The sequence below is a fragment of the Mandrillus leucophaeus genome, unplaced genomic scaffold, assembly GCF_000951045.1.
Source record: "Mandrillus leucophaeus isolate KB7577 unplaced genomic scaffold, Mleu.le_1.0 Scaffold1337, whole genome shotgun sequence".
Lineage (NCBI taxonomy): Eukaryota > Metazoa > Chordata > Mammalia > Primates > Cercopithecidae > Mandrillus > Mandrillus leucophaeus.
The window spans coordinates 26,959-45,753 of record NW_012101296.1 but is presented as its reverse complement, the minus strand read 5'-3'; the positions used below and the strand labels follow the sequence as shown (position 1 = coordinate 45,753).

At 36.1% G+C, this 18,795-nt stretch overlaps 1 protein-coding gene across 1 annotated transcript in view; it reads right to left on the bottom strand.

Moving 5' to 3' along the window:
• FRYL (FRY-like) overlaps positions 1 to 18,795 on the bottom strand; it is a gene marked incomplete at its 5' end in the record, with an annotated part of 98,255 nt that overhangs the window by 53,004 nt on the left and 26,456 nt on the right. The window contains 13 exons of the mRNA XM_011973061.1: positions 37 to 207; positions 4,357 to 4,454; positions 4,739 to 5,346; positions 6,413 to 6,507; positions 8,186 to 8,376; positions 9,179 to 9,300; positions 10,468 to 10,672; positions 11,980 to 12,165; positions 13,086 to 13,189; positions 13,867 to 14,017; positions 14,988 to 15,100; positions 15,892 to 15,976; positions 18,534 to 18,702. Of these exons, the coding sequence (XP_011828451.1) occupies positions 37 to 207; positions 4,357 to 4,454; positions 4,739 to 5,346; positions 6,413 to 6,507; positions 8,186 to 8,376; positions 9,179 to 9,300; positions 10,468 to 10,672; positions 11,980 to 12,165; positions 13,086 to 13,189; positions 13,867 to 14,017; positions 14,988 to 15,100; positions 15,892 to 15,976; positions 18,534 to 18,702 (2,298 nt within the window). The remainder of the gene's footprint in view (positions 1 to 36; positions 208 to 4,356; positions 4,455 to 4,738; positions 5,347 to 6,412; positions 6,508 to 8,185; positions 8,377 to 9,178; positions 9,301 to 10,467; positions 10,673 to 11,979; positions 12,166 to 13,085; positions 13,190 to 13,866; positions 14,018 to 14,987; positions 15,101 to 15,891; positions 15,977 to 18,533; positions 18,703 to 18,795) is intronic.

Genomic DNA, 18,795 nt, shown 5'->3' with positions numbered 1-18,795 from the left:
ATATAGTAAATAAGAAAATATTTTAGGTAAATTTACCTCTGCAAGATAAGTCACAAGATTAAACGTTGTATCTGAGAAGGAGTCATGCAGGTATCTGCACACGACATTGATCCAGTTAGAACAGTCTCTGGAATATGTGTGTGTACTGTACAAACTCATCATGTGTGCCAGATTGACAAGTGTTGGGCATTTTTCTTCTGCACAAACCTAGAAAACAAATAAAATTACTTCATTCACCTAAAATAAAGACACAAGTTTAACTTGATTTTATGCTAAATGTATTTGCTTAATGAAATAATTTAGATGTATATTGGTTTTAATGCATTTTACTTCAATACGTTAGAAAAGTGAAATGAGAAAAAAGCACAAGGCATTCTTCAGAGACTAGTAAGAGATAATATAGAAAGAGGATTAATGTCTTTGTGGGTACTAAATAGTATGGCCTTCTTCAGTCTGAAGATCTGTAAACTGTCTCTGGCAGAAACCATGTATGGTTTCTGTGAACTCGGGACATCATTTTGGAATTGTTTTGTCAAATCCAGGATGGATCAGTGCACAAGCACCTACACAGGCAGACACAACTAGGGAATTCTCAGGGAGGTTCCGAACTGCTGTGACTGGGAGGAAATGCTTCAGCCTCCAGCTGTGTCTGGGGTGTCTCAGTAGAGCAGTCAGTTGCAAACAGCCTCAACATGTGTGACATAGTCACAGGACATCATTGGGGCTCTGATAAAATTTGGAGTCCAGAATCTCCAATGGATGACTATCTGCATGGTGGACCCCAAACTGCTTTTCAGGAAATCACCTAAAGCTGCTCTAAGATCCTGGGTCAATCTTTTAGAGGCTACTCCAAAATGTACTGACTCTCAAGTTTGTTTGATACAATGTTAAAGAATCTGAACCAACTAATGTTTGGGGGGAATTTTACTGACCTAACGCACTTCTTAAGTCAGTTTGTTTCCTGGGTTATTGGTGAGGATGTTCCCTGGCCTCTCTCAGGGGATACCTGGGCTGTGCAGAACTGGAAAAGGGCCATGCTACTCTTACATACCAATCTGTTATAAAAGGCTAGCCTCCTTGCCATTTCTGCTTTTAGTTTGCCTTTTCCTTGTTCTTCTACCTTATTGATGTTTTGTATGTGTTTTTACAACTACCTACAGCATTTGGTAAGGAAGCTGTCCTTTTAAATATATACATCTTCAACTTTCAAATGAATATCACTAATTTTGGTAATTCAGAAGATGTTTAATAGGCTTGGAGTGCCTCAAATTCATCATTTGGACACTACTATAGAACAAGCACAAAATATAAAGGTTATGCAACGTCATGCATAGACTATTAACCCAGTAGTACCTGGGAAGTTATTTTATAAAATCATTAAAACCAGCTGATTTCATGCAGTAGTCTTTTACCCATAAAACAGACACCAGAAAGAAAAAGAAAAAATGGGTTAGTATTTCTTATTTGCATTTCAAAATATAATAATTTAACATATTATTAAAAATCACATAACTTTATAACTTCACAATTTGTTAATTCTTTAAAACATAAAAAACTTTCCTGAAGAATAAAACATTCTTAGAGAATTCTTATACTCTTAAATAATTGTTTTAAGGAATGAGTTTAAAAAACCTATTTTTTGAAAAGGGAGAAAATTCCTTGGAATATATACTGTGGAATTTAATAATAGAACAAGTGACAGATTTAATTTTGGAATTTTTGAAATGCCAGGTTAAAATATGATCCAAAAAGAGTGTTTTATAACTAACCTTTTTAGCATACTATTTTTGCCATAATGAATCACTAAAGAGAAAAATATTTGTCCTAAGTGTTGCCTCATTTTGAAATTCTGTGCTCTCCAAAGGCACAAAGAGTAGAACTAGGGATATTTGCATAACGAAGGAGCACATAATGGCAGAAAATTACTCTTGACAGTTATAAGTGAGAGAGTAATTAAGGAACCAATTTAATTCACATCCTGCAGGTTGCTAAAAGCATACAGAGAGGGAACCTTTGTGTGCTGTCCAACAGGAAGAAAACAGACTTAAAAACAATTTATGAATCACAGAAGACCATATCTGATTTCTTAAAAACATAAAAGAAATTTGGGAATTTCCATGGCCCTACTGTGGTCATGATATCAGCAGCTCGATATTCAAGGAGCTATAACATCCTTTAGGCTAGGAGGCCACACTCCTTAGTTATCCCAGCATTTAGCAGGCAGTAATCATTTAACGCATTCCAGTTGCTACTTTTAAATGCTTCTACTTTCCTTTTTAGGGGATTTATGCCTTTTGTTTTCTTGAAACCCCCAAGTAAACCAATATACATTTCCCCCCTTATATTTGCTTTCCAACCCCTCATATAGGGCAAAAAACTTCGTTTACACAAATTTTCTAATCATGTGTCATTAAAATATTAAAATGAAAGTTTCTTTAATAAATTCTGTATTACTATCAGACTTTATTAATGCAAATACAGGCAGTTGGTTTTAGATGAGTAATCATTTCCAAAAGGCAATATTTCTAATAGTCATAGTTTTCACCCTCTCTTGATATTTAATGTTCTATTGGGTTAGTTTAATAAAAATCAAGAATAAAAGACAACTTTTGGCTTATTTCCTCCCACCACCATTTCTATTAAAGAAATGAAGATGTTTCCATTAGCTAAAATAATAGCTCTTCTAAAATATATGCTTTGAGAATAATTGTATTAAGAACTTTTCCCTATCTAATTTTTTTAGAAATTTAATTGGGGATGGTGTTAAGGGCATATTTTATTAAATATTTTCATATCATTTATTAAATGTTATTTATCAAGACGTGAAAAGGTTCTTACTCTTACTACTGCTAATGGGATTCACTGGGTTGCCAGTATTTTCTTTCTTTACTATGCTGGCACCTGGAGATAAATGTGCACTTAGCAGTGCTACAACCTGGGCCATGGAAAGGTGGGGGTTTTATTTGGCTTCCTGCACGCTTGCTCTTTCTCCTTGCTGTGCTACTTGTTAATCAAATCTCAGCTTTTTTTAAAAAAATTGCTTACATAAAAAGCTTTTTCTGGGGATTTTATTTGCTTGTTCTCTTCTGTAGAAAACTTCTTTTTTTTGTCCTCCCGGTACTTTAGCCAAGTTCTCTTACTTATCGTCCTATTCACTCACCTCCCCAAGTTCACCAGATTTCCTATTATATGTATGCTACCTGTAAATTTATATAACTCCCTCTTAGAACTGTTCGTATTTTCAGTCTGAAAAGCCTTTTTTCCTCCAGACTCAATGACTGACTGAAAAAAGTTATGAATTATATTTAAGCAAAAGACAGGCTGTTTGAGAGTTCCTTATTGTTCTTGAGAGGGGACTACTAAAAATATAAAATGTCAAAATCACAGTCTTTTAACATTAAAGTTAAGAGCTATAATACTTTTAAGCAGATGTGAACAGATGATTTACAAAAAAAAATAAAATGTCAAAATCACATTCTTCTAACATTAAGGTTAAGAGTCATAATACTTTTAAACAAATGTTAACAGATGATTTACAAATAGCTACATTACTGCTTCTAAAACAGTATGATTTTTGAAGGTAAAAGAGCCAAATAAGGAAGAAAAAAAGAATGGAGTAGAGAAAGATGAAGAGAAAGAGTGTTAAAAGGAAAAAAGGCAAACAAAAAGGGACAGAGAACTTCCCAAATCCTAAAATATATTATGCCCTCTTCTTCCTCAGAACCTCTGCATCTATAATTTCTTCTGTCTAGAAAACTTCAAACCCTGAACCCCACTCTTTGCCTCTCATCCAGGGATCTTACTTTGGTTATTCCTATCCATTCTTTGATAGTGATCTAAGTCAGCTTAGATATCACTTCCTCTAGCAAGACTTCTGTTTTGTGTGCTCCTTGAGTATTCTGCCCCCCACACTCCCCCGGCCCTGATAAAATACCAAATCAGACTCTCTGGTTATTGTCTACTTACTTGACTGCATTCCCCATGATAAAGTACACTATCTACTTTGTTTAACATGTATTTGTAGCATCTAACCCAGTGCTCAGTAAATATTTATTTGGTAATGAATAAACGAATGAATGAGAGACAGAGAGGCAAAAGTAGGGAAAAAGAGCAGAAAAAGACTCAGACTCAGAGGAGTGTTACTCTAATTAAATAATTTTATTTACTGTCATTTGAGCAGTTGTAACTTACACCATTACTATGCAAGTCCTTTATGTGCATAAAAATAAAAATTTAAATGCAAAATTCATATGGGCAGTGACATTAAAAGGATTTTTAAGAGATTTCCCCTTTCTTTAACATAGACTACAAAATAATTTCCCTATAGTGTTATCTTTCAGCATAACATTTGCTTACCTTTGCTATTCGACTAGCTGTTTCTTTGCAAAACTGAGTTGGGCTGTCAAAATGCTGGATTAAGTGAGGCAATAAGCAAAGGATGTTAAGAGGAAAGCCTATCAAAACAAAAAAAAAGCAAACAATAACCAATTTTATTGCACATTATTTTAAAAGTTAAAGTTTTTTTTAGATGGTTCACAGAAACCATTTTCTTTTCATTTCCTGCGATACTCAATCTTCTAATTCTTTTTTGGCATTCACCAAATAATTTAAGCTACCTAGCGTATAAAAACGATGACTATTTGCAGAAAAGCAGAAATTAGTAGATTTCAAAACAAATGATTAGTTTACATTTCACTACATAAAATGCAAAGTGCTGGTGCAATTATATTAACATCACCTGACAATTGGGAAGGATCCACCAATGTATGTTTGGAGACAGAAATGAGTTTACTGAGGAGGTGCACGGTCATTTCTTGTGTAGATGCTGAGGTAAAACCCTTAAGGAAGAGCTGCTGAAGTCCTGGAAAATTAGTCCATTTCAATTTGCTTTGTACATTTTCAATCTTCTCTCGACTCTCTGATTTATCCAAAGGCAAATGGATAAGCAGTTTGTTGAGAAGCCTGAGAGCCAGGAGGTATTCATATTCATAATCTGATTCTAATAAAGATGCTGCTATCCAAAAAATGGTGGCCATCAAGTTGGTAGGCTCAGTAGTGGACTGCACATCATACATTCCTTTCTCTCTTAGAGAGGAAAGGCTTCTAGTCCTTGCTAAACTACTGTTATGGTTTATCCGTCCATCCATTATATCCAGTGTGTTACTCCGCCGCCGGTCACCTCGTCGGTCACCAATCAAACTTAATCTCAAAGAGTTACTTCTTGCATTACTGTTATATCCCAAATAACTGCTATTATTAATGGGACTTGTGCTTAGATTGAGTTGTCCAGTGCTTTTCCTGTTAGCTGCATACTTGTTTCCCATTATAAGATCATGATATGAGGTTCTTAAGAAAGAAAGAAAAATAGATGAATGCATACCCAGTCACTACTTTTGCTAAATTAATTTTACTTCTGAAAACACTGAAAAATAGTAACTGGTACCAGAAAAATCATTTTTCAGTATACCTGACTTTGTTGAATCAAATTTCAGTTTTGCCTCCAAATTCAAACAAAATGTACAACAGTACCTTTTCTCCTGTGGCTAACAGTTTCCTTTGAGTTGAGATGAGGCTCTACTTGCTGAGAAAATTCTGCTATAGAATTCAACGTTAACAACATTCAGCTCTGAGATTTAGGCATACATTAAGTTCAAAGCTGACTTCATTTGTCTTATCCTCAAACATGATGGTCCTCATGTCCCTATTTCTGTCAATGATACTCTCTTTTCAAAAGAACTAAGCTCAAAAATTTTTGATTTCTCCTCCTCCCTCACATCCAGTTTTTATTAAGAAAATATTGACTGAATGCTTTTTATGTTTGCCAGCTGTACAGAAAAGGAAGGAATGTTAGACAAGTCTTTTGAAAGAGGAGATAGATATGTAAATGGATAAATTTATAGCTCGCTAATTGCTATTATTAAAATATGAAAAAATCACTGTGAGAACCCAAAGGATGGAATAATCAGCACTATCCTGAGGGAGTTAGAAATGCTTAGCTAGGAAGTGACATTTGGGACGGGACTTGAAGGACTAATCAATTCTGGGCTTGCAAGGCAGAGAAACTGGGGAGAGAGGCTGCTGCAGGGAGAAGGAACAATATGTGAAAGGTGGGAGAGCCCTAAGGCTCCCAGGCAGCTGGGGAAGCAATAGGATGCTGAATGTGGCAGGAATGAAGTGGCGCAGCAGAAAAATCTCTAACCAGCACATTAGAAGAAGAACAGCACTGCTAAAATCAGCACTTGGATTTTTCACAAGTCCTCACTGTCTGTGGCCCATCTCCCACAGAATGGTAATCCATATAATTTGGGTGGTATTGTGCTTACTAACAATATTAGAATTTAAAAAGTTAGAGCTATATGTAGTTAACTATTCAAGTTCTCTATATATTAGGTTGCCTGGTTTAAATTCTTACTGAGAAAGGGCAGAAAGAAGATCATAATGCTTCATGGTTTCAGCCAAAGTATCAATTGCAGATTCCAATGTGAGAAGAAGCTCAATCACAAATCCCTGGAGGGAAAAAGGCAGATTTTAATTAATTATGCTCTGGAATAAAGAAACTGCAATGGACTTCCTAATGGGATTTTAAAATAGAACAAACTCTATGTTACGTTACAAAATGATTAAACTCTTGACAACATGATCTTGCTGATTGATGCAAACTCATCAAATTAATAGTGTATAAATTGATTGTAATGGTGCCACAATTTACTCAAAATTGCTCAGGTCAGAAATCTAGGAACCATACTTGTTTCTTTCACATCTAAACTGAATCCTCCAGCAAGTCTTGAAAATATTACTTTTGTTTGTTTGTTTGTTATTTGAGACAGAGTCGTGCTCTATTGCCCAGGCTGGAGTGCAGTGGTGCAATCTTGGCTCACTGCAACCTCTGCCTGCGGATTCAAGTGATTCTCCTGCCTCAGCCTCCCAAGCAGCTGGGACTACAGGTATGTGCCTGCACACCTAGCTAATTTTTGTATTTTTAGTAGAGACAGGTTTCGCCATGTTGGCCAGGGTGGTCTCGAACTCTTGACCTCAGGTCCACCGGTTTCAGCCTCCCAAAGTGCTGGGATGATAGGTGTGAGCCACTGTGCCTGACCGAAAATATCACTTTTAAAATACACACTAAAAATCTGACCACTTTCCTTTACCTCCATAACTTACCTTAATCTAAGCTACCACCATTTTAGCTGGACTCTTAACCTCCTAACCTCTCTTGCCTCCACTCTTGCCTCCCTACAGATTTCACCCCAATGTCAGAATGAGTTTTTCAAAAAACAAATCACATCCATCACCTTCCTTCCCTCAAAATGTCTGAGTAGTTTCCCATCAATTCAGAGTGAAGTCCTGCCTCTCACCAGGGCTTACTAGGCCTTACATGATTTGAGCCTTCCTACCTCATCAATTTCCTGCTACATATCCTTCAATGTATTCTAGCGACACTGATTTTCTTGACGTTCCTCAGAAAAGCCCTACTGCTTCTGCTTCAGGGTCTTTGCACTTGTTAGTCCTATCTTCCTATGCCTGAAATGTTCTTCCCCAGATCATAACAGAAACTACTTCATTTCAGTATCTCTTCAAAAATCACCTTCTCAGATGGACTATCATATGTAAAACAATTCCTTCTCCTTTAATCTTATCATCTTACTATTTTCACAACATTATCAGTAGGATAAATTATGTTATGTATAATTGGAAGACTAAAGGTTTGTTTCCTTCAATAGAATATGAGCTCTAGAATGTCACGAACTTTGTCTCATTCATCACTGTATCCCTGATACTTACAACAGTGTTAATAAAACCATTTGTCTGTACAAACTGAAGTTCTCTAGTTCAATAGTTCACTTATCTTAAAAAATAAAATTCAATGTTCCACTTTACATTTAAATTTAACTTCCTATCATTTTTACCTTGTGATCATCCCAGGTTAATATCTGGAGGGGGGGCGCTGTGTGAGTGGGCGAGTGTAAAGCTTTTTCTGATAGGCACTAGAACAGTCGATTTAATTAGTAGGTTATTAGATATAAATTATAAAATTAGCTTTGGCTCTTAATTCTTTGCCTGCTCAACATCTGACTATAATTCTAGATGCCCATTATCTTGCTCTAGCTATAGCAATCTATATTGACAATAAATCCTTGACAACTAGTAGCTGCTCAATAACTGCTGAAAGAATATAAGGAAATACCTGTGCATCTTCTCCTGGATCCCCTACAGTTTCTACAAGTCTGGAGAGAACATCAGAAAGTGTAGTTGCAGTCAGAGGCTGCTTTAGGGCCCTGAAAATCTGAAAGGATCTCCCAGCATAGTGTCGAGAAGAACAGGAAAGTGCAGTTTGCAGAGCAACTTCACTAAGATGATGTTCCAAATGAATTGCTTCTGTGAATGCGAAGGAAACAAGTAGGTTGTTCTTGTTCTTTAGAATACTATTGGGGTTATAATCAGAAGTGAATCATTTTAAAGCTAGTAGCTAGCACACTACCTGGCAAACCAGACTGGCACTCACATTTTATAAGTCAATGCTTTTTCTTTGATTAAACTCCATTTGCATTTCAGATGGCCCTTTAATCTTTACAGAAGCAATGCTTGAGACCAGGGTTTCTCAATCTTGGCACTACTGACCTTATAAGCCAGCAAATTCTTTGTTGGAAGGGCTGCCCTGAGCAGGGTATGATGTTTAGCAGTGTCTCTGGCCTCAACCCACCATATACCAGTAGTAACCCCTTGCTCCTAACCCATAATTGTGACATTGTCTCTAGACATTGCCAAATGTCCCCTAGTTGAGAACCACTGCTCTAGATAAATACAATTTGACTATGATTTTCAGAATGTGTTAATTTTACATTACTGAAGACTATACCAGCACAAAATTTTTTTAAGTTTCCCATTTCTATATATGTCCGTTTAATGTAATTTTTTCATAATACGCAATTGTATTGTAATTTTATGATGCCATCAAACATTTCATAGACAGCATTCTCATTTTTAAGTAGTAACTTAATTTTTCTTCAGTGGAAACAGATCTGTTATCATTAAAAAATTTAAAAAGAAAACTTGTCTAAAACTTTTAGACGTATCACAATATCAACTATTAACTTTTTGCAAAGCATTATCAGAAACCGGCATCACATTACAATGTCACTAACATTAAATATTATTTAAAATATTTCTTAAAAGATACCTGAGCTCGACTGCTTAAAAACAGAAACCACATGTTTCAAAAATGTAGTTAACTGTTCAGCACTCTTTATGCTAGGATTCTTGGCAGAAACATCCTCATGGTTCCAAAGGGGCCCTCTTTTTCTGAAAACAGAGAACAGATGTAATTTCCTTGGATTTTCACTTGTGATTAACAGTTGTACTCACACTTGCCTAAATTACGCCTTCACAATTAGAAAGGATGGTAGTTGAATAAATAGGTCACAGTCTACTACTACTGCTTAGGCACATGAATATGTAATGATCTACAGCAAGGAGAGAAAGATCTCATTTCAGTGTCTACCATCACACCAGTCGAATTCTCTCAGACGTAGTAGAAAAAGAGGTCAACTTTTGCCAAGTGAGAAGCATATTGGTTACTGCTTATGTGTTCCAGGTCAAAATATGATCTGTATTTACATTGTAATGCAAAGAAAATAATTTGCTGGTGAAATGCAATGAGAATAATTTACTAGCTAAAACTATAGGGAAAGTTTAGGACAGAATAAGGTCCACTTGATACTTTCTTTAAAATGACTTTGTGTTCTCGGCCACCACCTCGGTTAAGCTCTTTATTAACACAGGCCCAAAGTGCCCTGAGAACCTGCTACGCACTGCTTCTGGTTCCTTCCTCCTCTAATGCATCCTCCACACTGTTATGGGGCTGATTTTCTCCACATATTTATAAAATGCTGCCTCCCACTGTCCCCCCAGCTTAATGAGTTTCTATATAATCTACAACCTTATGGCCTGGGCTTCATGGCCCTCCAGTTTGAACTCTCCCAAGCTTTCCAGAATTGTCTAGAACAACTCTCTTTTCTCTGCATTACAGTCAGAGTGGATTCCTCACCATTTCCAAACACACGGTTTTCTTGTGCTCCTGTGATTTTGTTCTTGCAATGGAATATCATGCCCTTTCTCCCACCTATATTCCTTCTCTACTTATTGCACCTTGCAAAGAGTAGACCATAAATAAATATTTGATGATTGAATGATAATGTAGCTAATAAAAGTTAAATATATATTCAGATAATACTGCATTCTTTTTGGGCATAAAATAGCCAGATACGATTAAAGTCCTTCTGAGGTATAACTGCACTGGCACAAAAGAAGTCTTTGATTGCATCCTAATTTTCAAAATACTGTGCAATACAAACCTGTGTATTTCACATCAATGGCATTTCAGAAAACAAAAATATGGCTCATAATACCCGACCAATGAAAGAATGACTTAACACATACTGCTGGAATGCTAAGGGCTGCCAATGTTACCTTGAGGTAATGAATTCCATGAGGGTTTTGACTTTTCCATCCTGCTCCACTGAGATGTCAACCTCATTGAGGATAGTGGTGTGCAGATGTGAAATGGCAGCACTGTTATTTCCTAAGCTGATACTAGAAGAGGTAGAACTTGAGCTAAGCCCTGAGTCAGTCATAGGGGAGGGCTGGTAATCAGGTATAAAATCGTTAATGCCTGCTGAAAGAGAAAGATCGTCATGAATACCTAAAACATGAAAGAATCTCACAAAATACCTATAGAATTAAACTGTCATTCCTTATAGACTCTATGGGACACATGAGGAAATCTGTCAGTGCAAGGTGATATGAATCTGTGCTCCTGCTGATCCTCATAAACATCAAATTATAGCAAGTAAGTTTCGGGCAAACATTGTTTCACAGCTTGAAAACTTAGCAATTTGGAAGTACTGTGCAGTCCTCTGCCGCCATCTGCTGAAGAAACTTGCAAGTGGCAGTTTCCTAATATTTTGGCATATTTTGTCAACATTGCTTGTCGGTTACATTTCTATAACATAAACTGATTTTTAACTTTTTATGGAAAATTTTCTATAATTTTTGATTCATTTTCATTGCAGAAAGACTCATCTATCTGAAATACACATAGTGCGTCAATTATTTTTTAAAAAACTGTTAAAAGGTTATTACTAATGCCCATATTTACAAACTGGTAAGAGAAGCCTTAAAAACAAACAAGCTATGGAATTTTGAAGAATGGTGCCTTAATATAAAAAGGCAGTAAACTTATTCCATTTTTCTTTCAATCATAGTTTTAAAAGGCTAATAAGTTTCCTAATAACTGTTTCCTAACTATAGGATTTTAAACAAGTAACAGGGTTTTAACTAGCTTTAAAATTCATGACCCTGTATCTGATACTGTATGATTAGAACAAAAAAAGGTAGTTTTATTTCAATTTCAAAAAAAGTTTCTAGATCACCTGTCACTAGCCTGATGGTACTGATGAAAGAAATAAGTTAGAGTTATAGGATATAGGAAAATATACCTTAAAAGTAAAAAAGAAAAATTAGCACTGACAATAAAATAAACCAAATTAAGTCTCATTAATTTGGACTTCACTACTTCAAAATGTATGTTTTTAATGCAGTAAATATAATCACATGAAAAACAAAATTTAAAATGCCTTACTTTATCAGTTTTCAGATCCTGCAAATAAGAGGAATCTAATACAAGCTCAATATCTTTTTTGTAATTCGTCCTCAATATTAAGCACTGTTTCATTATGTCTTCAACTTCATATTCATAACTTAACTCTTGTGTGATAAAGATCCTTCAAGGTAATGCAGATTCAATTATTTCAGATTTGCTTCCTTCTTTTATTAGTAAATAATTTAAATGGTACTTAAAATAATACAACTACATTTTAAAAATGTTCTCTAGTATTTCAACTTTTATGACTTTCTCTAATGCAGGATTCCAAATTAATAAAGTATAATTCTAATTTCAAATTGTACTTTTAAGGCAAATACCTGTGAAATTATAATCTAAGTGTGCAACTTGTTTGACTGTAAGCACCCTGGGCTCATTAAACTCCTTGTTCCTGAGAAGGACAGAAGCAACAGTTCGGATGTTACTTTTGGGTCCCATTACTATTAATAAGTGCAGAAGCAGACGTTTACAATGTTCATACACCTCAGGGTGGCAGTGGTCAAACCCTAAAAAGGACGGTAGAAAAACATTATCAATAAAGAGAAATAATGAGTATTCTTACTATCAAACTCACATTTTGAAGAAAAGGAGGGATTATATGAAAGATTTCAAGGAAGGTGACATATTATATGGTTTTTTATTGTGCTAGAGTTCTTATATACTTTTACAATAGCTTATTGTCTTATAGTACTAGGGAGACTCAAGATAAGTTAAATGTGTTTCATGTCTAAAATTTAGTGATCTCCTAAAAATTATTACTGTTACATAACACAAAAAATTCATGGAAATGAATTTTTTTTAAAAGGCAGGCTTTTTTGTGTACTTACCACGTAACAGAAAGTACATGATTAACTGAAGGAATGATGTAACACACCAACAGTAAGTGTGCACATCAAGAAAATTTATAAGGAGATGGCTATTTGGACTTGCTTCAGGAAGCCAATCCTATAAGCATCAAATGTATTATAGATATGACAGATTCCTCATGTTTGCTACAGAAGGCACGATGGAGTTTCAGCTGTAATAATCAGGCTATCCAACAATCCAATTCTTTTGGGAAATACTTAGAACCTATTTCAACTTTTCATTCACTCTGAAAGTTCCCAATCCCCAGAGGTAAGTTAATTTGACTCTTGCCACAGCCTCAGAATTTTTCCTCAGTACAGTACATGTGTGTTTGTGTGTGGGCAGGCGAGACCATAAGATAGGAATAGGAATGGGGGGGGAATAGACATGTTTGTTTGTAGTTAGAAGAGGTGCCACAAATAACTCCCCAAGAGACCAGAGGAATCATAATGAAAAGTATCATGGAAATAATATAAAAATAACAGGAAACAGAAACACATAAAAACTGTCATAAAACCATACTGCTTTTAAATTATCATAAAAATATAAAATGAAAGAATTAGAACCAAATATTTATTACCTATAAAAATTGCATGAAGAAGAAGATGCAGGTAGCTTCCCCATTCCACCTTCACACTATGATCAATGATCAGATCAGTCAAAAGGATCACTGCTATGTTACACCTATGACAAGAGGTGTTAATAAGAGTTTCATTAACGTTTTACTAGATCTTGGTAAACCTAGAGAGAATCTGGTACAAAATTACTTGAAGATTTTAATATCACATTTCATGGAAAAATACAACTTATCCAGGAAAAAGGAGGAAAAACAAATACAGCTGAAGAAAACATTAACCATTAAGTTAAAGAGATGGAACAGAACATAAGGGCTAAGGGCTCCTTGAACTCAGGAGCCACATTTTCTTCATCTTTCAACCTTGAGACTTAGCACACTGCTTGCCACAGTAGGTGTTCAATATATGTTTGGTGCATTAATACATTTTGAAAGAATGCAGTAATTGCTCTATTGTGATTTTGCTAAGTAGAATTCAACTCGATGCAAAATAATAGTGCCTACCATAGGAAAGCCATATTTTTTAGATGTAGTAACTGGGTCCCAGAAAGGTCAAGTAACTATGCCAGACACCCAGAAAAGCAGCAGCATAATTAGATTTAATAATATTAATTTTATAAAGTTAGAACTCTGAGTTTTTCAGATTTCTTAGAACACACTGATCTACGTTGCAGTATCTCCATAAAGAAGACTGCTTTTATTCTGTGTTGTCAGATAGCACAAAGAAAGCCGAGAGTGTTCAGCAGCAACTTGGTGCATATGTAAAAGGAATGACGCTGTAGTCCACCTGTGAAGAGGTAATCCAGGTGATGACGTTTCAGGCACGTAATCCACCAGTGGTGACCAGCAGCCTCCAGCTGGTGGGAAGGGCAGTGGCTCTCCTTGGTTATGCTCCATCACTTTCAGTCGCCAATTAGAATAAAGTGGCATTGAATCACCTATCAAGATAAAATGATCTCATTTTCTACACCATCTAATTTCTGCCAATATAAGCAAACTCTAGTAAGATCCCGACTATTTATATAGTATTAGAAAGTGATAAAAAAAATTTCCCACTATTTCAACATATGTTTGCTAGGAAAATCTAGGCACAAATATTATCAAATTAAGCAAACCAGGGAGAGGGAGAGAGAGAGAGATCAATTTAGGTTCCACCCTGTATGTCAAAGCAAAATTATATTAGCACTTCATCATGATTCCATCAGTGATGTCCAAGCCAGGAGATCACATTATTGGAGAAGCTGCCTTGTAACAAAGGGCCTTCTGGTAAATTAATTCATTTCTAAATATCCTGAGATAGGGCCAACACAGCTCCATCTTGAAAGGAACTCTGCTCTACCACAGTGGGGCTGCGGGGTGCAATAAAAAATGTCAGGAAATGTGAATTCTGTGTGACATGGGTAAGTCACTTAACCTCTCTGGACCTCAGTTCCATCATGTGCAAAATGAGGAGATTGGACCAGATCATCTTCAGTGTCCCTTCCCAGTCTGAAAGCCTGTGCTTCTATGACACCCTACCTTAACGTTATAGTGAAACTTGGGTAGATTATTCACTTTGCAATTGCCAAGGGACAATCTTTTTAGGAAAATGTGAATCCATGCAGAAGGAGCAATCCTGCTAAAAAAAATCAGCCTGTTTCCAGTATTTGTTCTATGATGCTTCCTGAAAACCAGTTCTTATGTTCCTTGTGATTTATTTATAGGAAACCTGTGCTTTAAAAAAATTTCACCCAAATACGTCGCTTCTTAAAATCAAGATGTTTCAGATTATGTTGGAACACCACTAGTGGCAGTTAAATACGCTTTTTAAAAACAATTTACTGAAAAAATATATATTTATTAACGTTAATGTAATTAACAATACACCTCACCCTTATAGTTATATTAAAAACGTTTGGAATTTATTACTTTTTTCTTCTTCATAAGATCCTCCAGAGCTGCTACTGTATCGGGATTCTAGTCTGTGATGTTGCCGATTCAAATGACTGTTCAGTCCACTGTAAATGTCCAGGTGCACATAGCTATGGGAATGATCACTGAAGTTAGTCACAGTTGACGGTGCAATGGTATTTATACTTTATTTCACTTTCCATGTTTAAAAAAGGAGGCCAGATGCCATGGTTCAAGCCTGTAATCCCAGCACTTTGGGAGGTCAAGGCAGGCAGATCACGAGGTCAGGAGATCGAGACGATCCTGGCTAACACGGTGAAAGCCCGTCTCTACTAAAATACAAAAAATTAGCCGAGCGTGGTGACGTGCGCCTGTAGTCCCAGCTACTCGGAAGGCTGAGGCAGGAGAATTGCTTGAACCTGGGAGGCAGAAGTTGAGCTGAGATCGCACCACTACACTCCAGTCTGGCAACAGAGTGAGACTTCGTCTCAAAAAAAAAAAAAGGACACAGTACACAAAATATTAAAATATTAACAAAAGTTTACTATGATATGTATTAATTTCCACCTTATAATCCAAAAGCTTAAACTTTTAATCAGCTATTTCTACCTAAAATAATATTCTGGCATATAAAACAGGTGGAGTAAATACATTCATATAGGTCTAAAACTTTAAGCAATACAAAAAGTGACTTACCATATACCACCTATTCATACATTAGAGCATATAAAAAAATCTAGCAGGATAGCATCTTTAATGTTGAAACTCTCAATGTTGAAAGTTTCCAGCATGGAATTACATTTTTTTCACTTGAATTTTAACACAGCAACATCCACATTCCAATGCAGAAAATATCATTTATTCTGATGACAACCAGTATCTGTCAAACTGAACAGCTAATAAAGAACAGAGAAGTACTTACCTCTCTTCAATATTCTCTTTAATGGGCTTATTATCAGGATTGCCATCTGTGGGAGCTACCATTGTATTGCTACTGGAAGTAGTTCCTGTAATCAAAGACAAAGCAGTACTTGTGAATCTACAAACCTGGAATAACCCAATAAGAACAAAAGATCTCAAATTATAGATATCAAAACTTAACTAAAATGAGAGCAAAGTCATTTTAAAAAAGGAATGTACTCATAATTACCAAAAGGGAAAGGAGACACGACGAACAAATTTTTGGATGCTAGAATACAAATGGACAATAAGTAATTAAGTGTTAAGAAGGCTGAATCCAAAGGTGGTGGTGGGGGAAAATCAAGAAACTGCCATATTTATACTGCTGAACTTCCAAAAGTCTCAGGGACGAGTAGCATCAAGAACCTCCGGAAACAGAGGTTGAAGGTGGTGCTAAAAAATAGGAAACCTGGCTGAAAGTCAATCTATTTTAGAAGTAACTGGTTCCCCAAATCTACTTTCTTGCCTCTTGCAGCTGGGTGGCTGTCTTTCCCTACTTCTACAAGTCTTTTCTGATGAAAATCAGAAGATTCCTGAACTAGGGCACGCCACATACTCCTGAAAGAGGAGGCACCTTACAAAGAACAGCGGCATTAAATGAAATGAAAATGTACAGGCTAAAATTTGAGACTGCACCCCCAGCTACATCCTTCTCACCCCACTGGGCTTCCAGAAAGTTTGAAGACTGTGTATATGTGTGTGTATAAATATATACAATCCAAAGGGGTGTGTGTGTATATGTTCACAGACACACCCTCTGTTGGCAAATGACTAGAAAGAATTTTCTCTGGGGAATCTGATAAATCTAGGAGAAAATACCTACAGACATTGGCTTCACTGAAATCACGGTACAACAAAGGATACAGTCAACAAGTTCCATATATGCTTATATAACTTATTTTTTTTTTAAATATTCTTTTTTTTTTTTTTTTGAGGCGGAGTCTCGCTCTGTCGCCCAGGCTGGAGTGCAGTGGCCGGATCTCAGCTCACTGCAAGCTCCGCCTCCCAGGTTTACGCCATTCTCCTGCCTCAGCCTCCCGAGTAGCTGGGACTACAGGCGCCCGCCACCTCGCCCGGCTAGATTTTTTTTGTATTTTTAGTAGAGACGGGGTTTCACCGTGTTAGCCAGGATGGTCTTGATCTCCTGACCTCGTGATCCGCCCGTCTCGGCCTCCCAAAGTGCTGGGATTACAGGCTTGAGCCACCGCGCCGGGCCTTAAATATTCTACTCTTTATGAAAAGACAGATCTAGAATTGGTAGGCTTTCGAGAAAAGTTTTATCAAGACAAAAACAACCATGTAGAGAAAATGAAGACTTCTGCTGGGAGAAGAAAACTTTATAACTGTATCAGATACGAAACAACAGGCCAACCATGAAACAAGAATAGGATGCTACTTTAAAAAATTATAATTAAATGAAACTTTGGAATTAAAAACATTCTAGCAGATGTGAAAAATTCAATAGAAGCATTATTAGACATCTCCTAGAAAATAAAACAAAAGGACTAAGTGATGAAAATGGATGGTAAAAAATAAATTATAAAGAGATAATTTAAAATATTTCTAGTTTTACAATGTTGTTATTAGCATGCTGAAAACATTTAAACTGAGTAACAAAGGGTTTAATAGAAATTTCATCTACAATAGCCTTTTTACTATTTTGAATTTCATTGGAGGTTCTTCTATTAGGAACATAGTTTCTTCAAACTCAAAATACTATAATAATTTTAATATATGCACATACATATAAGTATATATATATATACACACACACACACACACACTCAGTTGATATGATGTATAATATATACCCAAATAATTATAATGTGAAATTACACAAATAATTTCAACATATAAGCATTTTCTAAATTTAACATGGTAATTATACCCATTAAAAAATGCATGTGTTGGCCGGGCGCGGTGGCTCACGCCTGTAACCCCAGCACTTTGGGAGGCCAAAGGGGGTGGATCATGAGGTCAAGAGATTGAGACCATCCTGGCCAACATGGTGAAACCCCATCTCGACTAAAAATACAAAAATTAGCTGGGCATGGTGACGCACACCTGTAATCCCAGCTACTTGGAAAGCTAAGGCAGGAGAATCACTTGAACCCGGGAGATGGAGGCTGCAGTGAGCCGAGATCACGCCACTGCACTCCAGCCTGGTGACAAAGCAAGACTCTGCCTCAAAAAAAAGAAAAAAAAAAAGAAAAAAAAGGTATGTGTTATGTAGGGAATAAATTTATATTCCATCTCTGAATAAGTATGTAAATATTGCTTTTCTGTATATTAATACTTACATTGTCGAATTGCTTTCTCATGAGGATTTACAAAGTCTTATCAAATTAATTACCATACATGACTCACATTTGCTTTTGTTTTCTCAACAATAATATTTAAAGACACAACAAACTCTTGTTTAACAATTATGTTAAGCTTCTCTTTCAATACTGAGGAAGATGTGTTTTTTTCAATAAATTTTATTGCATATATCTGAGATTTGTAACAAGATGTTACGGGACACAGAGACCCTAAAATGGTTACCATAGTGAAGCAGATGAAGACACCTATCATCTCACACAGCAGTTTTAACAAATTTCTCACCTGAGGTGACAGAAGGGATTTTATAGCTGGAAGTGATGCGATAATACGGGGGATTATCCATGTGAGTGACCCCTGAACTGACAGGATCGGTCAGCTGAAGCTCACTCACCAGCTCTTCTAGCAACTGCATTGTTTTATCTCTACCTAAATATACAATGACCTTCTTTACCTGTCACAAAAGAAATCATTCAGAAAAGAAAAAGCAAAGTTTTTATCTCATTAATTTCTCCTGAGACAAATTTTATCAGAGTAAGTTCAACTT